The sequence below is a fragment of the Catharus ustulatus genome, chromosome 1 (assembly GCF_009819885.2).
Source record: "Catharus ustulatus isolate bCatUst1 chromosome 1, bCatUst1.pri.v2, whole genome shotgun sequence".
Taxonomy (NCBI): domain Eukaryota; kingdom Metazoa; phylum Chordata; class Aves; order Passeriformes; family Turdidae; genus Catharus; species Catharus ustulatus.
Genome location: NC_046221.1, coordinates 141082886 through 141104188, shown reverse-complemented (window position 1 = coordinate 141104188; position 21303 = coordinate 141082886). Strand labels below are relative to the sequence as shown.

Below are 21303 nucleotides of genomic sequence, written 5' to 3'. Positions count from 1 at the left end.
TAATGTCAATATATTTTTTAGTTATCACAATTTAGATTATAAAACATTGCAAACACTTTTTTTAGACTATTAATCATTCATTACTCTTGAAAAAGCAGGTAAGATAATTGAAGGAGACCTGATTCTCAGTTTAGCACAGCTTCAGCAGCTACAAACACACTACAGCAGTTTGAATAAACTAGGGATCTAAACCAACAATTCAAATATTGGTGAGTCCAAGAAAATCTATCCAAAACTTTTTAATCATCAATGACACAGCAAATTAGGCAGTCACAGCAAATTTGCATGTCAACATATGGTATACAATGAAAGCAGAAAAGCAATGTCTTCCAAAATATTAAACAGTTTTAATTCCCGCTGAAGTTAAATGGTACTGAAGATAGCTAGCATCTTCCCAGTTTAGCTATTTGGAAAAGCAAAGGAAGTAAAAATGCAAGTTACATCCTATTCTACATATTCAGAAATCCATTGAGCTATTATTTCGAGTGACAAAGCTTTCAACTATTTGGTTGGCACATTATAAAATAAAGGTAAACATGTTCCCCTACTGATACAATCTGGAAAAATATCAATTTAAAAAATCAGCTGGAGAACATATGATCTCTTCTGCTGTTCTTCCCAACATCTAAATTGAAACATAGAAAATCATGGACTAAGAAGTGAAGGAGTTTTTCAGGAATAGGGTTCCTACTACAGTTTAATTTTCCCTAAGTGCATACATGATACCATCCAGATTAACATGAGTCCTGTGCTTTAGGGGAAGTTTTCAAAGGGCAGATGGGAACTCTCAGGTGAGTAATTCACTTATACTGTAATAAGAAATCTGTGGGTTTCAGATGCCAAACCTGTTACTGCTTTATTGTATAAAGGTGGGACTCATCAGCCCAGAAATTTATGAACCCAACTGTGTAGCATTTTCTTTGCTCTAGATAATAACATTATTTGCAAATAAGAGATCCCCATGCAAAGACATATGTTTATCTTTCCTTTTCTATTCAGTATTTTATAATATAACCAGGGAAAGCAAGTTTGTGCTTAGTGTTCAAAGACACCTTGCTGTTACACAGCATGTTCAACACAAGAACTCAACAATGTACAGTAGTTTCACGAATACAAGCCGCACGGATTATAAGCCGCACCCCCGGTGCCTCGACAATGTTGCTGTCTTTGTCAATAGATAAGCCGCACCCCGAATATTAGCCGCACTTTCGTTCGTCGCGAGAATCCGTGCGCAGCTTTCACAAATTGGCCAATTAGTAACAGGATCGCGGCATAGTGGGCTTTACTGGCTCGGGGCGGGGCCAGGCAGGCTCGGCCCGCTCATGGTTGCTGACGGGGCCGGGTGGCCCAGCTCAGCGCCACGGCTCGGCGGGGCTGGCCAGGTGGTGCTGCCGCCACCGCCGGGCTCGCTGGCCCCCCTCTCCCGTCAGCACCGCCCCGCTGCCGCGTTCGCTCGCCCGGCTGGCAGGGCTGCCGCCGCCGGGCTCGCCGCCCGCCCCGCTGCCGCTTTCGCTCGCCCCGCTGCCGCTTTCGCTCGCCCCGCGCCGCGCCTCGCGAGCGCCGCGCCCGCCCCGCGCCGCGCCCGCCCTGCGCCGCTTTCGCGAGCGGCGGCGCTTTCGTTCGCGGCGGCGCTTTCGCGAGCGGCGCTTTCGCTCGCGGCGGCGCTTTCGCTCGCGGCGCTTTCGCGAGCGGCGGCGCTTTCGCTCGCCCCGCCGGCAGGGCTGCCGCCGCCGCCGCCACCAGGCTCGCCGGCCGCCCCCTCCCGTCTGCACCGCCGCCGCGTTTCCTCGCCCTGGCCGGCACTGCAGGACCCCGCACCGCCGGGCTCCCCCACGCTGCTGGCCCCGATTATGCTGGGCTTCCCCCGCTGCCAGGCAGCCCCACCCGCCGGCCTTCCTGCTTCTGCCATGCTCCCCTGCACTGCTAGCCCCAGTTCTCCCGGGCTCCCCCGCCCTGCTGGCTCAGGCTCTGCCGCCCGCCCCCCACACTGCTGGCCCCGCCTCTGCCAGGCTTTCCCACCTCTGCCGGGGCCGGCCAGGCTCCAGCTTGGCTTGGGGCTGCCGCGGGCTCTCACTTCCGTGTTGGCAGCTTTTAGAATTTTGTTAATAGATTAGCCACCCCGGAATATTAGCCGCACTTCCAGGTTTCCACCAAAATTTTGGTCAACTTGGTGCGGCTTGTATTCGTGAAATTACTGTAAGTTTTTTTCACGTAAATATGACTGATAAACTCAGCTGTGCATGTCACCCGAATATCAGACTAATTCAAATATCCCTTGTCTTTGCGTTCACCCTACCTTCTGTCTGGAAGAAAGTAAATTTTAACATAAGGATTCCTTGGCCTCCCATCTTCCCTTGAAGGAAGATCCTTTGCTCCCAGTATGGTCACTATTAATTGATGACCAACCTTGTCATACCACAGCTTTATCTGTAGGAAGAAAATATTAATTAGTGAACTCATTTCTGCAATGAAGTTGTATATTAATCCTTAAAAATAATTTTGCTCATGAGCTTCTATTCATATTGATTATTTTAACAGAAAATATAATATTCTACTTTTCATTTATAACAAAGAATAAAAATAAGTTAATATTGTAATAGCTTCAGTATATACCAGGAGTTACTCTTTTTTAAAAACCCTGCACTATAAGTACCTTACTTCACACTATTTTTCTTTCACATGGTGCTTTGCCTTGTTTTATTCTCCCTCATATTGTATTACCTGCATTACTAATGTGTGGTTTCATATATATACATTTCAGAGGAGTTTATGCACAATGAATTCATTTTTCATCTGCTGTTGTGCTAAAGCGACTATGGGATAAACCCATAAATATTTCATATCACTTAATATTTTTCAACATATATACACTTATTCTGAAATCATATAAGCCCTCCATTAATACTAAGAGAGGAAGGCTCAGTTGTTCAACCCTTTTCATAGTCCAACTCAGCAACAAGGTAAAAACCACTATTGTTCATTTGTAGAAATTGTTATTAACCAGTCTACGGCTTGATTTGCTATCCTTTTTCACTACAGTCATTACAAGCTGTTATTTCGCTATTTCAGTTTGCGTTCTATGACTGCGAAATACATCAGCCAAGAAAGGGACATACCTACTTCAAAGCAGTCCCTGCAGAAGAGGGAAATGGTGCAGTTAGGGCAAAACAAAGCCTTGCAAACAGCCAGGAGCCATTGAGCTACATGGTGGTAGCACTGCAGTATCACTAACTGCAGCTTGTGAGGACACTCTCTTCATGAGGACTTTGCCTGAGACAGGGCAAACTAGGACATTTAAAGAAAACAGTGGCCCTGCCTGAACTTAATGGAATCAGAGAGGATAATGCCCAGTTGTACACCTAACCAAGCAACACATCTTTGGGCATGAATATACCCTTAGCTAAGGTAGACATAAACTGGGAAAGGTGCACTTTCTGTGGAAACCATCTCACATAATTTCAGAGACAGGGTTTTCATCTGCTATCATAGCTCCTCATCTTCAACACTGCAGGCTCTTAAAGAAAAGTCTTGATGTATTTCTCAAGACTTTTAACCCATAAAGAAGAGGTTGATTTAGCTCTCTGCCATTCCTAATACTTCACTAATTGAGATTACACTAAGACACACCAACTCAATTATTGGTGGCAGTGTACTTCTTCCTTCACTGCTTCAGATCTTGCAATTCCTGTAGCCACCAACCATTTGAATGGATATTAAAAATGGGATATTTGTCCTCTATTACCCTGTCATTTGCCCTGCTTCAGACTTTATAGGTTTCTGGTACTAATAGTTAAAGGGCCCTTTGGCCACTCATGTGTGTGTGAATTTTAGATGTTGGTCCTACATTCTTTCAAGGCAGGGGCTTTGAGAGTATTTTTTCTACAATGAGAACTATCTGTAATTCTAGCTATCTCAATCCAGTTACAGATCAAAAGCAGAAAGCTTTGTACCAACAGTACAGCTTTAATGACCTCTGAAGTGCAAGTCAACTTAAATGTTCTTTAATACAGAATGTATGCACCCACAGGCTTCCTTGGGAGTCCTGAAGCAAAAGAGAGACTTGGCTAGTCCCACATCTCAAGGGAAATAGCACTGAAGACAATCAAATTTGTTTGCTTTTTGGGGAAAATTATGCTTGTTTAAGGAGAATGAAATATATTTGTAATACAGACACTATGACAAAATGTGACCGATGAATGTGAAATCATGTAGATATAGGTGCCAAAAATACAACCAGAATTGTATGTTCATATGCAAGCTAAATATTTCTTCACTATATTTGTTTCAGACCGATTTTTTGCGTGAAAACTTCAGTCAAAATATTGAGAATTACTTAAGCGGAAACTGAAATCATCTGACACCACTTCATTGAGATGCTTTAATAGGTGTGGTTTGAACAAGAGCTCAATATTTGCATGGATTTATACCTTCTACTTTTCTATTGATATTCTGAAAAAAAATCAATTGGAAAAACTTGAATTTAATGGGCATATTTTTGCTGTAATGCACTTTAATTTGCCTTGTTACAGGATAAGTCGGGACTCATAATTAAGACCGTAAAGCTCTCTTTCTCCCATATTCACACTCCAATACACAGCACAGATACTTGTAACCCAAGCAGTCATTTAACTAGGATGCAAGGAGAAGAAGGGAAGAAACTGTGAGAGAATGGTCAAAGAAGCCCATAGAGGAGAGAATGGGATGGCATTCTTATGGGATTAGAAGAAGGAAGAAGGGACAAATAAAAAACTGCTTTATAATTACAGTGAAAGTAAAATAGAAGGATACTTCTTGGTGAAACACAGGAAGAATGGAACCACTAATGTCAGGGACCAGAGATTAACAGAAGGGCCAAAATAGAATGAATAAGAGAAATGCCATGAGGTGACAAAAGAACTAGCCATGCTAACTGGCACAAAATATGTTGAGAGAGAGACTGGGATGAACAAAAATCTAACAAGATTTTTTTATACACACTCACACTTTTATAAGTTTAGAACATCTAAGAAACTTCAACAAAGCAATTCTGATCTAAATGAAGGAAAGGGAAAGCTAAACTAACACCACATAAGATACACTACATAAAAAATTATGCTTGCTAATGTGTAGACTAACTCCTGCACAAAACCTTCTTGAATGGAACTTTGTCTACCCAGATTACTTAGGATGTAGGCACCCAAGATTCACTTAGAAAGTGGTGCATCCTGAATGCTTTCTGAAGTTCTTCCCATTTTGCATTGAAGTCCTGGAGACTAACCACACACATCCTCATATACTTTCCTTCCCTGGGCTCCTTCACCAGCCAGGCATGCACCTAATGCTTTATTAAGCTTCTGCTGTGACCTACATTCAGGCAAACAGGCATCTAAATTCAGTGCATCCTGATACTGAGATGCACTGAGATGGTCTGTTATTCACAGAGGGGTGCATCTGCTGCACTCCTTGAGACAGGCTGCCAGCTAGGAATAACTGCCACAGGGATCAGGAAAAGGAACTCTTCTGGAATCAGATGATTGGAGGAAATAGAGATGTGGGTCTGACCCCAGTTTCATTCTTTCTGGTTTTTAACCAATAGTGGTCTATACAAGAGCAATACTCATTTTAGGTATCCAGTCTGGAATCTGCTGTGTTAAATGTAAGCATGTTTTGATGACACCACACACTTGTATTCCCAGGCAAAAGTGTCTCCGCTTCAGATGAGACTTCATACTCCAGAGAAGAATGGGATGTGGAATAGCTTGATGATAAAGGCACTATTTTGATACACAGGTTCAATCTCTTTAGTCTAAAAGGTATTTAAACAGCACATGTCCTGTTTCTGGAATAAGCTTCCTACACAGACAACAGTGTATAAAAGCTGACTGCTCGTGTTGCATTCTGAGAAGTGGGGAAGCAGGTATCTAGTATATCTAGCTAGCATTCCTGTTTCACAGAATCCCACAGTGATTGAGGTTGGTTCTTTGCAGCCTCAGTAGAAGGTGCCTCCCCTGGAGAATCAACTCACCCTCTGGAGTAGTTTAAAATAGAGTTCATGGCTTAGGTGTCTTTTTTTTGGGTAGATCACTCACTGCAGGCAATGAGCTACTTAGATCTTTCCTTCAACTATACAAGTGAAAGCTCTTCCTCAAGGCACCTCAAACTTACTTGAAGTTGTACAGCAGTATATAAGTTATATAAATTAAGGACATAAATTCAGTTTACTAGATTTCATATTTTTCTATTAGATCTCATCTTCAGTAAAAATTTTAGAGCACTGACTGAGGTCAGAGTGTAGAAAAGAAGTAATCATGTATAAGAACCCCTCTAACACAAAGCATAAGGGAACCAGTTAAGAAGATCTAGATAATACTTTGTTGTTGCACTTCCTATACTCCAGTCTCATGAATGTTTGAGTGTTTGCTAAACTATGCAATTCTAATGTAGTTTTATGTACAACACATACAGGAAAAGCATATCTTCAATTGTAACTGAATAAGATTAGATTTAGAAACAGAGAATATTTGAAGATTTAAATCCTATGCTACAGTTCTTTCTTTGTTATATAAAGGTTACTTCACGAATCTCATGAAAAAGATCAAAAACTTGTGCCACTGGGAGAGACCATCTGCCCGACAGCTGATTTTTACCACCACAACCTACTCAAACATCACTGGCTTTTAGAGACAGCTGGCCAGGCATTTTTTTTTCTTCTGTTGCTCATTATAATTTTTCATGTAACCTACATAGATACTTATTATGTGATTATTTTAAAATTATATACTACTTTTCTTTCTCACATTATTGTGAAACAAAAGATATACCAGTAGGACCTGTTGTTTGGAAAGACGGGTCTCAAATTATTTTTAAAAATACTTGCAGTAATCATTTTATTGGACTTAAGCTTATGTAGATGCTGAAACTGCCCTGAGGTGGTGATGTCTTTGGCATAGCTGAGGCCAGTTTCAAATGTTGTTGAACATACCCCTAAAAAATTCTGAGTACTGAGGATTGCTAAATCAAACTACTATTGCTTTCTGCTTCAGCTGCTGTGTGATATGCTTGAACAACTACAAGAAAAGGCTGTCAAATGGAAGAGCTCATACAATATAAAGGCCAGAAAATTGTAAAAGTATTTAGGTTGAGTCAATCGATATTTCTTTTTTAAATCTCTTTTTCAGTGGTTTTACCTTGTACATATTTTTATACATGACCAAATATATTGATGTTCTATATTAAAGCCAAATGGATGATTGAAATTTTTGAAGTTAGAAAAAACCCAGAGGCAACTGTGGCTCAAAAAAATGCTTTGCTAAGTAAACAAGAGATACTGCATAGAAAATGCAATTTTAAGAACAGATTTTTCTCTAGAAAGATACATAAAACATCATTCTGCAAGTTAGAAAATTACTGGTACCCTAAACTGAATCTAAAATTTCAGGAAAGAAAGATACACTTTTACAGGTACTGTAAAATTAGTAAAAGCTCAGAGGGTTTTTGATAGGAAAGAAACCGAGTGTTTGTCTTCCCAATAAAATAATGATGATTTTATGAAATCATCCAGTGAGCTAAAAGAGGAATGGACTGACATGGAGGGAAGTGTAGAAGAGGAGCTTTTGCCAGAAAGGATCAGTTTCAGACTAACAAGTAAAGAAGATGCAAGCAAGAGTAAAGATATGCATTTCCTGTTGAGAGCAATGAAACAAATAAGTATAAACAGAATGTTTGGTGATTCTCATTCTTATAAGGAGTTCTACAGACACAGTTAGACCACAGCCCATAGTGAAATGTATACTTCCTGACAACCATAAACAGCAGCTCAGAGCTCTGATTTAGTGAATTTGTCATGCCAAAAAAAAGTAACCAGAGTTCAGCACTGCTGCTGGACTGCTTCAAATATCCTTGTTTGAGGACCACTGGAGAATTCCTCTTCTTTCTGCAGCCTGCTTGTTAAATATATCTAACATTTATCTTTTTTAACTATCTACTACCACTACTAAAAGCGGGCATATGGATGACTTTTTTTTCAGACTAGTTGTAAAGATTTTGCCAAGGTCATAATTTTGAATTCTTCAGGAACCCTTGTCAAAACCCTTATGTTTAGTGTTGACTATTACAAGGCTATGCAAAAAAAAAAAACCTGTCAGACATGTCCACAAGGACTCCACAGGCATTGATTGTGTAGAGACAAAACTAGGGCTAAGGACAATTCTTACCTAAAATGTAAAAAAATAATCCATCCAAGGGGTGAGCAAGTAAGCCTTAAATGTTTTCAGTTCTTGTTAGATATTTTCTAGCAAATATGACACTTCTTTTCTCAACTACCGTAATAATTTTAGCAAAATACTTTTTCCATTAAAGGATATTAGTCTAAGTAGAACTGACAATTTTTATGTCTATGTCTTTATTTTGTATAATGAAATTAAAATAAAAAATTACTACATATTATTTATGCAGTATAGTATTTCATGAAACATGCAGGTGTCAGGCAGAGATTTCCTTTTTAAATGGAAAAATCAACTCTCATATAATTTTAAAATTTATTTAGCACATATAGAAAAAGAAAATAAATATTTTAAAACTATATAATATTTACCTGTATGAACTATTTAACAACTTGTAATTGTACCCCTCCTATCTCATTATCATGAGCAGAATCCAACTTTCTTAATCATGCTAAAGGATGGTTTAAATTTTTCATACAAAGCCACATTATGTCAATAGCACATAATATATTAACTTAATCATACAATCAAGGCATTATTTTATAATCTCTTTTTCCTTTAGAAGTTCCTAATTTTGAATTTAAGCAGCTGTAAGGAATAATATTGAGAGCACTATGTTGTTAATAAAAATAGTACTTTATGAAATAGACTCATATTTGATGTCTTATTCACAGTCTCGCTTGGACTTCTTTTATAGATATATATATATATGATCTCTTTTCCATTTCATAATGGAATTCAGTCTTCTCTTTCTGATCACTTGGATCATCCTTTACATCTTGGTCAATCAATCAGTCAATCAAAGAAAAACATTTATAAAGCTGCCACAGAAATTATTAACATCTCCATAAAGATATTTTGTAAGAAAATCAGATAGTATTCTAGTTCTAAAAAAAAAAATGAAAAACATGCAGCAAAGCAAGATAAGCATTGTAACACATTAGCAAAACCTACTTTTGCATAAATCTATAGTACCTTAGGAGCTTCCTAATGAAAAAAAGGCAAACAACTTGTACCTAAACAGAATATCAAAGCTAAATAAATTTAGTAAGACAATGGGAAAATTCATTTTTTATTCAAGTAGAGTCTTGGTTATATCAATGTACTTAAAAAGGCAAGAACCAAGTTTCATACACAAGAAATTTGTTTATTTAAACAAGGTACAAATTTTTTGCCCATCTTCTACTCAAGGTGCTACTATTATGTGGAAAATGCAAAAAAATATATGTTAAGTAATGATAATGAATGATTTAAAGAGACATTAATCTTTATATAAACTCAAACACAAAATTTATTGCTTAACCAGTACACAAATTTTGTATGCGGGATGCATATCCATCATGGCTATTGAAACCTGTATAAGTTCAATATTAGGCAGACAGCAAACTAAAACTAGTTGTCTCTTTAAATTTTAATTTAATATTTTAACCCCCATGCAGAATTGTACAAGCTGCTCACAAGATGACATGAAAGTTGTTAATATGGTTTAAAGCAACACACTCAAAATATGGGAAAACGGACTACAATGTAACGTTTTCCTACTATGCATTTTCCATAACAAACGAAAGAAAACCCCACAACTTTAGTTTCTGTCAGGCAGACGAAGTCTTTACCTGAACCCTAGGAACAAAAGGCGTTGTTCTTCTACTAAGGCTTTGGCTCTGGTAAGCAAAATTAAAGAAAAAGCAATAAAACAAAACCAAAAGGGACAACACGCTGGAAACTAAAAGACCAAAAGTAAAAACAAAGACACATAACTATTACTTTAAACACAGCTTTACACCAACAACATATTTATCTAACAAAAAGTATTTTAATGCAATGCATAAATTAAATCTGCAGATCTGTTACCAAATCATATCAAAACCCTTTGGTGGAAATTCTTGCCTTAGGGAAGTCAGCAGGAATTTTACCACTGATTCCCCAGGAGCAAGAATTTGTCTTTGCAAGTCTAAAGACAACATTTACAGTAGATTTAGAAATAACGTGTAACAAAAAGAACAGATAAGCAAAGTGTGATTTAAAAGTGGGGTTGAAAACATAAGTTAAGGTTGATCACTTTCAGGGAGATTGTACATGCATATTCAGAGAGAAACAAGTACAATTCACGCACTGACAGATTTGGTTGCTTAGGAAAGTGAGTAAAATAAAAGGTTTTCTCCTTTTTTTTTTTTTTTTGCAACTTTAAGACTCATGTCTATGAAAAGTGCTCCTAAATACTTTGAAAACAATTAAAAGTGCTCTCTGGTATTAACTTTACACAGGGGAAGGTACAATCTATGGATTTTTAATTCCCTAGCAATCATGACAGAAATGACACATGGTATACACACGAAACTCTTGCGTGAAATGGGATCTAGAGAGTTTAGCAAACTGCAGATATAGATGAATTTATAACATATTTTTGTGCTGTAACACTTCAGACCACATCCAGCCTTGTGGCCTTCAGTGGCTACATCAAGACTACATGAAGTACAGGCAACACAAATTCCTGGACTAGCTGCAAATTCCAAAGAACCACTCCCCACCTTCAGCTCAGGGCAACAGCTAATGGAGTGGCACAAAATTGGTACAGAGTATGGGGCATGGACAGGAAAAGCAGCATGTGTTGATACCTCAGAGGGCTGGTGAGTGGGAGAACAGCAGCATGGAGTAGGTTCCAACAATCACAGCCATCTGACAGATTGGAATCTCCTTTACCTCTGCTCAGTTTTCCTAAGATTATTGATCTAATTCAAAATGATAGAAAGCCGCTTCTATTCAATATTCACTTCTATTAGAAATGTACCCAAAGTATGGAAATAGGCACTGGGATGATGCTTCTGCCACATTCCTTGCTTATTTGGCATGCACAGATGCTGGAGAAATCTGTTCTATAAAATGTGTGACGTAATCTGTTCTTACACCAAAGAAAGGGGATATACAAGAAAACCTGACAGTCTGGATCGCAGGTTGTCTGATGTGCTCCCTGCATTCTGCAAGGTGCAGCAGTTGCACTCTACCTGCCACTCTGCATGAGCAGAACTGCAGAGCCCAGAGTTAAGGGTATCAGAATGCGACCTAGTCACAGTGAAAGTAGATCTTCAGCTTGCTTCAACTCCATTTTACAACGGAAAAATAAATTATCACAGGATATTGCAAACCCAAGAGGCACAGAATCTCTCCAACCATGCACCAAGGATCCTCACCTGTCATATTCGGCCTTGGAAATGGAGGAAAATCAACACATGTGTGCACTATCTAGAACTTTCCAGGTTTTGATGTTAGAGCAACAGCAATTTAAATGTATAGAGGTATAAAGGGGTGGAAGAAAAGGAAAAAGAACATGTGAAAGGAGAGCGGGAGCATGTGTTGTCCTTGATCTTATCTCCTCAATGTGCTCATATATAGGTTCCTCATAATGTACAATAAAGGCTTTTTATAATGCTGCATATATTACAAATATAATTAATAAAACTTTATTGCTTTATAAACCGAATATGTATGAAAAATCTTTTGAAGTGGCTCTGTGGTTCAAGTGTACAGAGAAATAGATTACAGTAATTTCACAACCATAAGGCGCACCGGACTATAAGGCGCACCCGCCAGGAGTTGGCAAAATTCGCAACTTTGTAGATCAGATAAGGCGCACCGGACTATAGGGCGCACTTTTTTTTTGCAGCGAGGCTCCGCCCCCAGCTCCCTCCGCGCGGTTGCTGGCCGAGGCCCCGCCTCAACCCGGCAGTCATTGGCCCCCGGGCCCGCCTGTACCTGGCAGGGGCGGTGCCGCGGGGCCCCAGGCCCGCCTGCATCCGGCGGGGCCGGGGCATGGCCGCCACCCCTCCGTGCTGCCTCTCCGGGGCCGGGCTATGGCCGCCACCCCTCCGCGCTGCCTCTCCGGGGCCGGGCTATGGCCGCCGCCCCTCCGCGCTGCCTCTCCGGGGCCGGGCTATGGCCGCCGCCCCTCCGCGCTGCCTCTCCGGGGCCGGGCTATGGCCGCCGCCCCTCCGTGCTGCCTGCACGGGGCCGGTGGGTGCCTGTGGAGGGGCGGCTCCGCCTGCACGGGGCCGGGGGGTGCCTCTGGACGCGCGGCTCCGCCTCCACGGGGCCCGGGCGTGCCTCTGTAGGGGCCGTGCCGCCTCCACGGGGCCAGGGGGTGCCTGTGGAGGGGCGGCTCCGCCTGCACGGGGCCGGGGGCTGCTTGTGGAGGGGCCGTCCCGCTTGCACGGGGCCGGGGGCTGCTTGTGGAGGGGCCGTCCCGCTTGCACGGGGCTGGGGGGTGCCTCTGGAGGGACGGCTCTGCCTCCACGGGGCCGGGGGGTGCCTGTGGAGGGGCGGCTCCACCTCCACGGGGCCGGGGGGTGCTTGTGGAGGGGCCGTCCCGCTTGCACGGGGCCGGGGGGTCCCTCTAGAGCGGCCGTCCCGCTTGTATGGGGCCGGGGGGTGCCTCTGGACGGGCCGTCCCACTTGCACGGGGCTGGGGCGTGCCTCTGGAGGGACAGCTCCGCCTCCACGGGGCCGGTGGTTGCCTGTGGAGGGGCGGCTCCGCCTCCACGGGGCCAGGGGGTGCCTGTGGAGGGGCGGCTCCGCCTCCATGGGGCCGGGGGGTGCCTGTGGAGGGGTGGCTCCGCCTCCACGGGGCCGGTGGGTGCTTCTAGAGGGGCCATCCCGCCTGCACGGGGCCGGGGCGTGCCTGTGTAGGGGCGGCTCCGCCTCCACGGGGCCGGGGCGTGCCTCTGGAGGGGCGGCTCCGCCTCCACAGGGCCGGGGCGTGCCCGCCCCTGCTCCGCCCCACCTCCACCTGGCAGCCATGGCCCTGCCGGCTCCCCCCGTGGCTCGCAGCTCGCACTTCCGGGTAGGCAATTTTTTTGAACTTTGTAGATCAGATAAGGCGCACCGGACTATAAGGCGCACTTCCGGGTTCCAGGGAAAATTTTAGTCAAAAGGGTGCGCCTTATAGTCGTGAAATTACTGTACTTTTATAAATGGCATCACTTTTCTGCTAGAACTTCCACCAGTTCAAAAATTAAATATTAAAAATTTAAAAATTAAATATGTGATTTTATACTTGTATCCATTTAGATGGTCTTATAGTTATGCTATTGTTCCCTAAACCTAACTATTGGAAAAGCATTTCAAGTTATACTTTTCATGCTGTATCAAAAATGTAGCCAAAATTCAGTAGTTAAGAGCACCAACATAAAAAGGATATATTTGACTTTCGCAAAATTATATTAAAGGAAAAACAACTCAGTAAAAAAATACAGAAACAGGAATGAGACAAAGTAAATAAGAAAAAAAACTATAATTGTCAGATACCCTCCTGAAAAACAACATGAATAAAAAATGTTATAAAATAAAACACAGATAATATGGATAAATTGTATTAGTAAGTTATAACACATTATAGTTTACTGTAATTGGACATAATTTATTCAATTAAATATGTACTTGGGCAGAATAATTATTAATGTAAAGATTTCCTGTCTATGTGAGATGGTGTACTTTGTGGTGAATCCTACTAGTCAGCTCTAGACTGACACTGTAACCTCCACAAAGAAAACACAGAGCAAAGCAGGGAAGACTGAACAGACAAAGACATCCCTGAACACTACAGTGGCACTGCTGCAGCTGAACCAGCCAACACCATACTGAACATAAGGAAATCTATTCCAAAGCACTATTAATATATAAAAATCCTTTAGGGATCTAGACCACGGTCTGAATAAGCTTATATTCAAGTACAGTAATTTCACGACCATAAGGCACACTGGATTATAAGGTTCGCTTCCGGGTGTCGGCAAATTTCCGAATTTTTGCCGATATATAAGGCGCACCGGACTATAAGGCGCACTTCCTGGTTCGGGCCAAAATTTAAGTCAAAAGGGTGCGCCTTATAGTCGTGAAATTACTGTACTCTTTCAAATACTGCAGACTTTCAACTGAACTCTTGTTGTATCTCCATTTCTACTCACAACTCTTGTATTTCACTGCCTATATTTCACAGTAACCACAGCTGCACTAACAGCAACCCTTCAGGACTACATGTTCAAAGGCACAGAAATACAGAAAACACTTCCAAAATCTTGCCTTTCATCTGTTCCCTCAGATCCATCACACCTGCTTGAATTCAACCACCATCACCCAGAATGTCACTGACCCATGACTTCCACAAAGAACAGCATCCTGTCCCCATTTATTGCAACGGTTCTGTATTCTCCTGTCTAGGCACTCCCCATAAAGGGCACATCCACAATTATATTCAGAATTTAGTGTTTCCTTACTGCCTTACTCAGCTATTTTGAATGAATACATAATCCATCAACTGTCCTGTTAGAAAAGAGCTGATTAAGACATGAAAAACCAAAATACTGAAGCACATCCATTTTGCAGCATTCAAAATAAAATAGTTTTTGTAACTTGAGGAGATTTTTTAAATTCCATTTTATCTTACTACTTCATCTTTCTTAAAGGTCTATAATTAGATAATCTCATAGTCTATTCTAATTTTTTAAAACATCTCCAACTTCACAAACAGGATATTTTCACTAACTCTTCCAAAGTTTCAAAACTTCTAAAAATTGTAGAATGATAAACCCAAATATTAAAAAGTGAAGGAAAAACTATTCATCATACTACATTCAAGAACATAAACTCCCAAATCTGATGTCGCAAAAATCTTAATTTTTCAAAACTATCTTAAAATATCAGATCAAAAAGAAACTACATTGTTTTGAAAACACTGCTCCTGTAAAATACTTCAATTCTCACAAAGTCCTTTATTTCTAAAAATGCATATTAGCCTATACACTGCATGTGCCCAGTCACATCCATGTTGCCAACCTATCCAGAGCATCTTCAGAAACTATGACACCACCCTTGCTCGCAAAGCAAAAAGTTTAGTACTTGCCTCCCAAAGCCTTGACTCAACCTAGCAGGAGCTGGGTTGTGCCCTTAACTTGATTAACATGAAATGCAGCTCTTTGCAATGTTTCATTAGCTGGGCAGACAAGACAAGCATCCAAACTTTCAAACTGTCTGCTAATCTTAAATATCTAAATTGTGGCTTTAGGGTTACAGAGTATTTCTGACTTCAGTTTCACTCAGCTGGAGCTTTGTGTTCTCAGGTATCATCTGCTCTCTGAGGGAAACACAGATAATATGTAGTAGGGAGTATTGAATGTAATTGCAAACAGTATGTAAGGAAGTATCAAAAAAAAAAAAACGAAATATTTTCCAATGACTCTTAATATTATTTGGTTTCCTTAGATGGAAAGAAGTTTTTTAGAATAGGTATTTACATGTTGAAACATTAAAAAAAAAAACAAAAAAAACCCCAAACCAACAGGAATTATGCCTTCTTGAGTTAAACACTGAATTTTATATGCCATTCTGAGAAATAAAACCTTTGGATTTCTGTTATTCTCAAAATTTCCCTATACTATGATTATATACCTCAAACTTCAGTATCTTATCAAACCACTAAATCAAAAGACATACTGACCTCACTAAAAAATCCTAATCTTAAACACATGATGATTTTGATCTGAAACTGAGAAAGTCAAATCTATCTGGTTCCTATGTGGACAATTATTCCATAGTGTATATGCACCGAGCTGCTAACTCTCTCTCTTGAATTTCCTGCTGGGAGATAGGCACCGCAACTTTTTGACAGTCTAATCTTTTATGAAGTTTAGACAAAAGAAATTCCTTTCTTCCCTGTCTCCCTTATCAACAATTTTTACTGTCTTGTAAAAAAATGAGGCTTTTTAGAAAGTTTGGTCTGTGTATTTTGATAGTTCATGTTCCCCTGTCATTGTATTTTTGAAAAGCACTCTGCATTCTAGTCAAGATTTTTAGTTTTCCATTGATCCAAATGACTGAATCCTTCAAAGTAGTTAAGTACAACAACTACAGAAAATAAAAAATTATATATTGTAAATGGTTGTTCTGATGAGCAAACAATGTCTCATGCACTGCAAAATGGAGCAAACATAGCCACTGAAGAGACAGAAATATTCTCCATCTCCTCTATCAATATCATAAACCATTTCTGTGAGACCTAGAAGCAGTCTGCTTGAATTTTATGTATATTTTTATGGTACACTCAACATATACAACTTGGAAGTAATATGAATATGACATTTCCAAACTTGTTTAACACCAGTTTTGCACTGCTTCCATTTCATTTGCCTTTCCTTTTCAATATGGCAGGCCACAACTGAGCACTTTTGAAAAATCACACTTTGGAACTGTAAATAACATGGAAAGGTGCACAAAACCCAACTTCTTCAGTTTATTACAAAAAAAAGTACCCTTTAAAAGAAAACATTCACATAATGAACTTTCGTCTCAGTGAGAGTGAAGAACAAAACTGAGTAACACTGCTACAAAGATACAACATGACTAAAATATCAGAGGGATATCTGGGGAAGTTATATATGAAAGTTAGTGCATAAGAAATAAGCAGTCGTAATATCCAAGCACATAGGTAATAAAATCTACCAACTCTATACTTAAGTGTGACATTTGAAAAAATGTTAACACTCAACAGCACAAACATAACCAGAGGCCAAGATAAGACCTTTCTGAAAATTTGACTCCACCAGTCTAGCTTAGCAGATAAATATACATGTAAATACCAGATTCAACTAATATAAAATTTCTAAAACCTAATAAAATGGAATATGACTATGAAATTCTGTTCCTGCCTAGACTGATATGTATAGCATCAAACAAAAATGTAGCTAGTTTAGTAAGAAATTTCTGCTAGAGGTAGGTAGTGCTACAGTAAGAGTTGCATATGCTGCAAAAAGCACAACTTTAGTATCAATGAAATGTTTACATACTGAAAGTTGTCCAGACAAGAACTGTGGAACATCCCTTAACATGCCAGGACTCATAGGAGAAGTCACTGAAATAGAAGGTCGGTCCATTTTTTGAGATTCAAATGAACTAGAACCTGTAATTATAAACAAAAATATTCTATAAATAGAAGTAGTTGTGCATATATTTCAACATTCTTTAAACAGAAATTGTAGAAATATAACCAAACATGCAGTAAAGTTGTGATAAGTATTACTTTTTAAAATCTATTTAAAATTACCAAATAATGATACTCAATCTTTTGGTGATCAGATGCAATCAGGACCTTTTATTTACAGAATGAAAAATAAATTATTCAGATATTTCTGACTGTAATTGTCAGTAAGTTGAAGGTCCAAAAATAAATACTTTATTATGTTCAAATGAATTCAGCCTTTTGACTTATTATCTTATACAATCAGACTAATTTTTCATTCGATTTTTACAAAAATATCGAGATTTTTTCCTGCATTTTGTTTTGTGCATTTTTGTATGTTATGTTTTTTGTGTATTTTGTTTCAAATCTACAAGGTCTGAAAATGGTCAGAGGACAAGTTTTGACATACAAAACAGAGAGGAAAAGTGAAGTATTTTTATAAATACAAAGGACAATCCACATCTCACAAAACATAAAATTAATTTTAAGAACTGGGCAATAAGTAAAAAAGTCATTGAAGGAGTTTTTCATGTTATTATAATCAAGCTTATGCCATTTCATTTATTCATGGCTTCTATTATAATAGCATTGATAAAAAAATAACTCCAGGCTGAAATCCATCTTATCAGATCTAAGCCAAAGAGCAAGTTATTCTTGCCTACATGAAATACGGGTTTAGTCAATTTAAGTAGCACTGAGTGGCTCTAATAAAGTAAGGGTATTCTGAGTTCAGAGTAGCTATCACTCAGGCTGTAAACAGAAAACATTTCTTTCCCATTTTTAGTTTATAAGATGCAACTCAAATGCAAAGCAAGAGAACAGGAAATTAAAAATTGCTATTAATGTTCTTATATATTAGTCAGAATTATATTTTCTTCAATCAAAACTCATCTAAGCTTATAACCAATGTCAAACCTAAATCACAATATCCTGAGTTGTGATAGCTTATTATTAAACAAAGGTAGATAGATAATACAATAAGATGACATATTGAGACAAATATAGACAAAAAGACAAGACCTATACTGACTGCAGAGGACATTTTTCATTCTATTTGTGCTTACATAAAAGAGAGAGAAGATTTTCCTACCCCACAATTGAAACTTACTGGACTCCAGCTGTGCATGTGTGCTGTCAGGTATTCTGGGAATGTCCCTGAAATCAGGAAAATTAAGACAGGCTGATCCTTTATCTAACAAGCAAATTTAAATTTCAGTTAACACTGTAACACTTCCCAATCCACCATGGAATGTCTCAGAAATGGTGCATGATCTGCTGGCTGTCTTCAGCCACTGGGATGAGTATCAGTTAGCCAGTATAAATAATTTCATTGTCAAATTAAATCCTAAAGAACAGATTTGGTGGATGCAAGAAACAGACTGCACAGTCACATAATAAAATAATTCAGTAAATAAAAGAGCAATCTCAGAGTTAATGGCAGACTAAAACTGTGAGTAGTGGAATTTGCGATGACATTATACATTAATCAAATTTACTGGACCCTCACTCAAACCTACTCAGCTGCCAATCATGGCTATCCAAGTATATTCTTTACTGTCCTTGACCCACAAATTTAATCAATCTTACCTTTTCCAAATAAAATGTATAAATTTATTTGGTAAAATTGCATTCTTTCATATACAAGACATGTTGCAGCACCTGTACTAAATTGTGTGCAGAGCCATGTAATTTTAAAGCACTCAATCACATCCCCCCAGCAAAGGAATATATTTTTTCCTCTGAGGACCAAACATTACTATATGCTAATAAAAACTATCAATATGCTAATAAACAATTTCAGAGCTATTTGAGCAAAACCAAGTAAGATGAAGAGCTTCAGTCCTGAGTCACAGCAACACCAATATTTACAACCATTGTGTGTTCAGTGCTGTTGGTTTCTCCATGGCCACAGCCACTCCTGAGGGGTGGCCATGGGGAGGAGAGGCTGAGGTTGCACCGTGCTGGCCCCAGCTGGCTCCTGGGGTGCTTCTGTGATAACATATTTAATAAAGGATAAAACAGTTGTGCAGCAGCTGTGAGAAAAAACAATGAGGAAAAAAAGCCATGAGAGAAGCGTTGTGTCAGACACCAAGGCCAGGGAAGAAGGGGGAGAAGGAGGATGGGTGCCACTCCCTTTCCCCATGGACTGCTTGGCAGAGGGAGGCAGAAAAAAACAGGAAAAAATGAGTGAATTTGAGCCTGGAAAGAAAAGAGGTAAGGTTAAGGAAGCTTCAGTTTTGGTTTTATTTTTCACTATCATTTTCTTTTATTAATTCCTAAGAAATTAATCTTCCTCAAGTTGGTTTTGCCCATGATGGTAATGCAGAGTGGCCCATAAACTTTTTCATCTTATTTCCTCCCCCCCTCCTGCTGAGGAGGGAAATGGAGAGAGCAAGTCTTTGGTGCTCAGTCAAGGTCAACCCATCACAAAGGAAAATGAAAAGGAAGTAGAAATGAAAAATGTTCCAGTGGTATCTACCATCTCACAAACTGAAAGAGTCAATATGATACATAAATAACTTCTCTATTTCTTTTAGAAAAGTTTTTCCAGAATACCTTTGGTATATCTTTTCCAAACATTTCTCAAGACTCACTAGAAAGACAACTTTACTAAGTAGACTGATGATTCTTTCCAAGTGAGTTGATGCACAGTATCCAAAAATTGAAATAAACCAGAAGGCAAGAACCTGCTCTTAGTGCCCACAACAGACAAGAAAAAAAATCTCTGTTGTTAGTATTGTGAGAAACTCACAGGCACTATTGAAGAAGCAAATATTTAATTTTGTATATTTGATATAAGGAGAATTTATAACAGGATCCAATACTCACCTAGTAATTTAAATACACTCAGAAATACACTCTTGAGCTTAACTCACAAATACAAAAAATTTTTTCTACCATATGAGCCTAAAAAGAAAACCTTGGAAAAAAACATATTTACATATATATAAAATACATAAATCATTTTAAACAGAGTGAATAAGAGTTTTGTATAGATAGCTGAAAAAATAAACTTGAGAACTTGGAACATTATCATTTCTCCTCCTAAAGCATACAGATCCCCATATTTCAAGGTAGTATGAATGGTATTTCTTACAAGGAGTTCTTATAGTGATAAACAGATGGAGGAGAAATAAAATTAGTTTCAATGACTCTTTGCATAATAAGTTATGCTCCACTGCAAACAGGTTGTATAGTGTAATTATTAAAACACGTTGCATTATTTCTTCCAAATTCAAAACTGAAGAAGCCATGAAAATAACATGCATTTAAAGTTATTTCTGAGAATTAGAGGTAAGTTCCTATACATAAGGGACATCCAGTCACACTGATTAGCAGCGTGGCCATCAATTTTTATTTTAAGACGGAAAAAGTGGTAAATTGCATGACAAACTGGCATATTTTGTTTTGTTGGGATTTTTTTTAAATGGCTTTCAATTTTATCTGCCTTGTCAGCTTAGCTTGTCATATTCAGTTTTTATAGCACTCAGTCCATAATAAAGAGAAAAAACTAATAATTGTGTTCACTGGAATTTGGTTTTGTTCTCAGAATATCAGGATGTAACAACAGATTCTCAGCTAAGTTAATTGCTTATAACTGAAGATTTCTTGCATGATTTAAAGTGTTGCCATGAAACCATCAATAAAGTCTCCTTATAAATAATAATATTTATCTCAATGCAAAAGCAAAATCCTTTAACCAGGTATCAATAATTCTAATTAAAATAAATATCACTTCTGATATCTGTTAAATAAGAATTTTAAAGTACTGTACATACACTGAAGCTTTATTTCCCAGAGCAGAAGACAATCCTATGAAGTTATGGTTCCTTGCACAAGCATAGGCTATTATTTTTTATTGTCCATTTGATTATGAACTGAAATCTTCTAAACTGAAAAAAGTAATACAGTCTTTCCAGTTCATCAGTTCTAACTTAATGAAAAACATGTCTGACATTATGCTGTTAATATCAAACTCCAAAGATTTACACATACCTATCCAGAAACCAAAACCTACCAGTTTGTAGGAAGTACTCATCACTGGGACTCTTTTACGCCTACTGCAAAATGTCACTGGGAATAAAATACACTGAACAACTC

General features: G+C 39.1%; 1 protein-coding gene across 1 annotated transcript in view; it reads right to left on the bottom strand.

Annotated features, from left to right (window-relative positions):
* RIMS2 (regulating synaptic membrane exocytosis 2) overlaps positions 1-21303 on the bottom strand; it is a 387858-nt gene that overhangs the window by 120725 nt on the left and 245830 nt on the right. The window contains exons 12-15 of the mRNA XM_033063078.1: positions 18311-18357; positions 17030-17142; positions 9815-9862; positions 2297-2427 (exon numbers count right to left, since the gene is read on the bottom strand). Coding sequence (XP_032918969.1) covers positions 2297-2427; positions 9815-9862; positions 17030-17142; positions 18311-18357 — 339 coding nt within the window. The remainder of the gene's footprint in view (positions 1-2296; positions 2428-9814; positions 9863-17029; positions 17143-18310; positions 18358-21303) is intronic.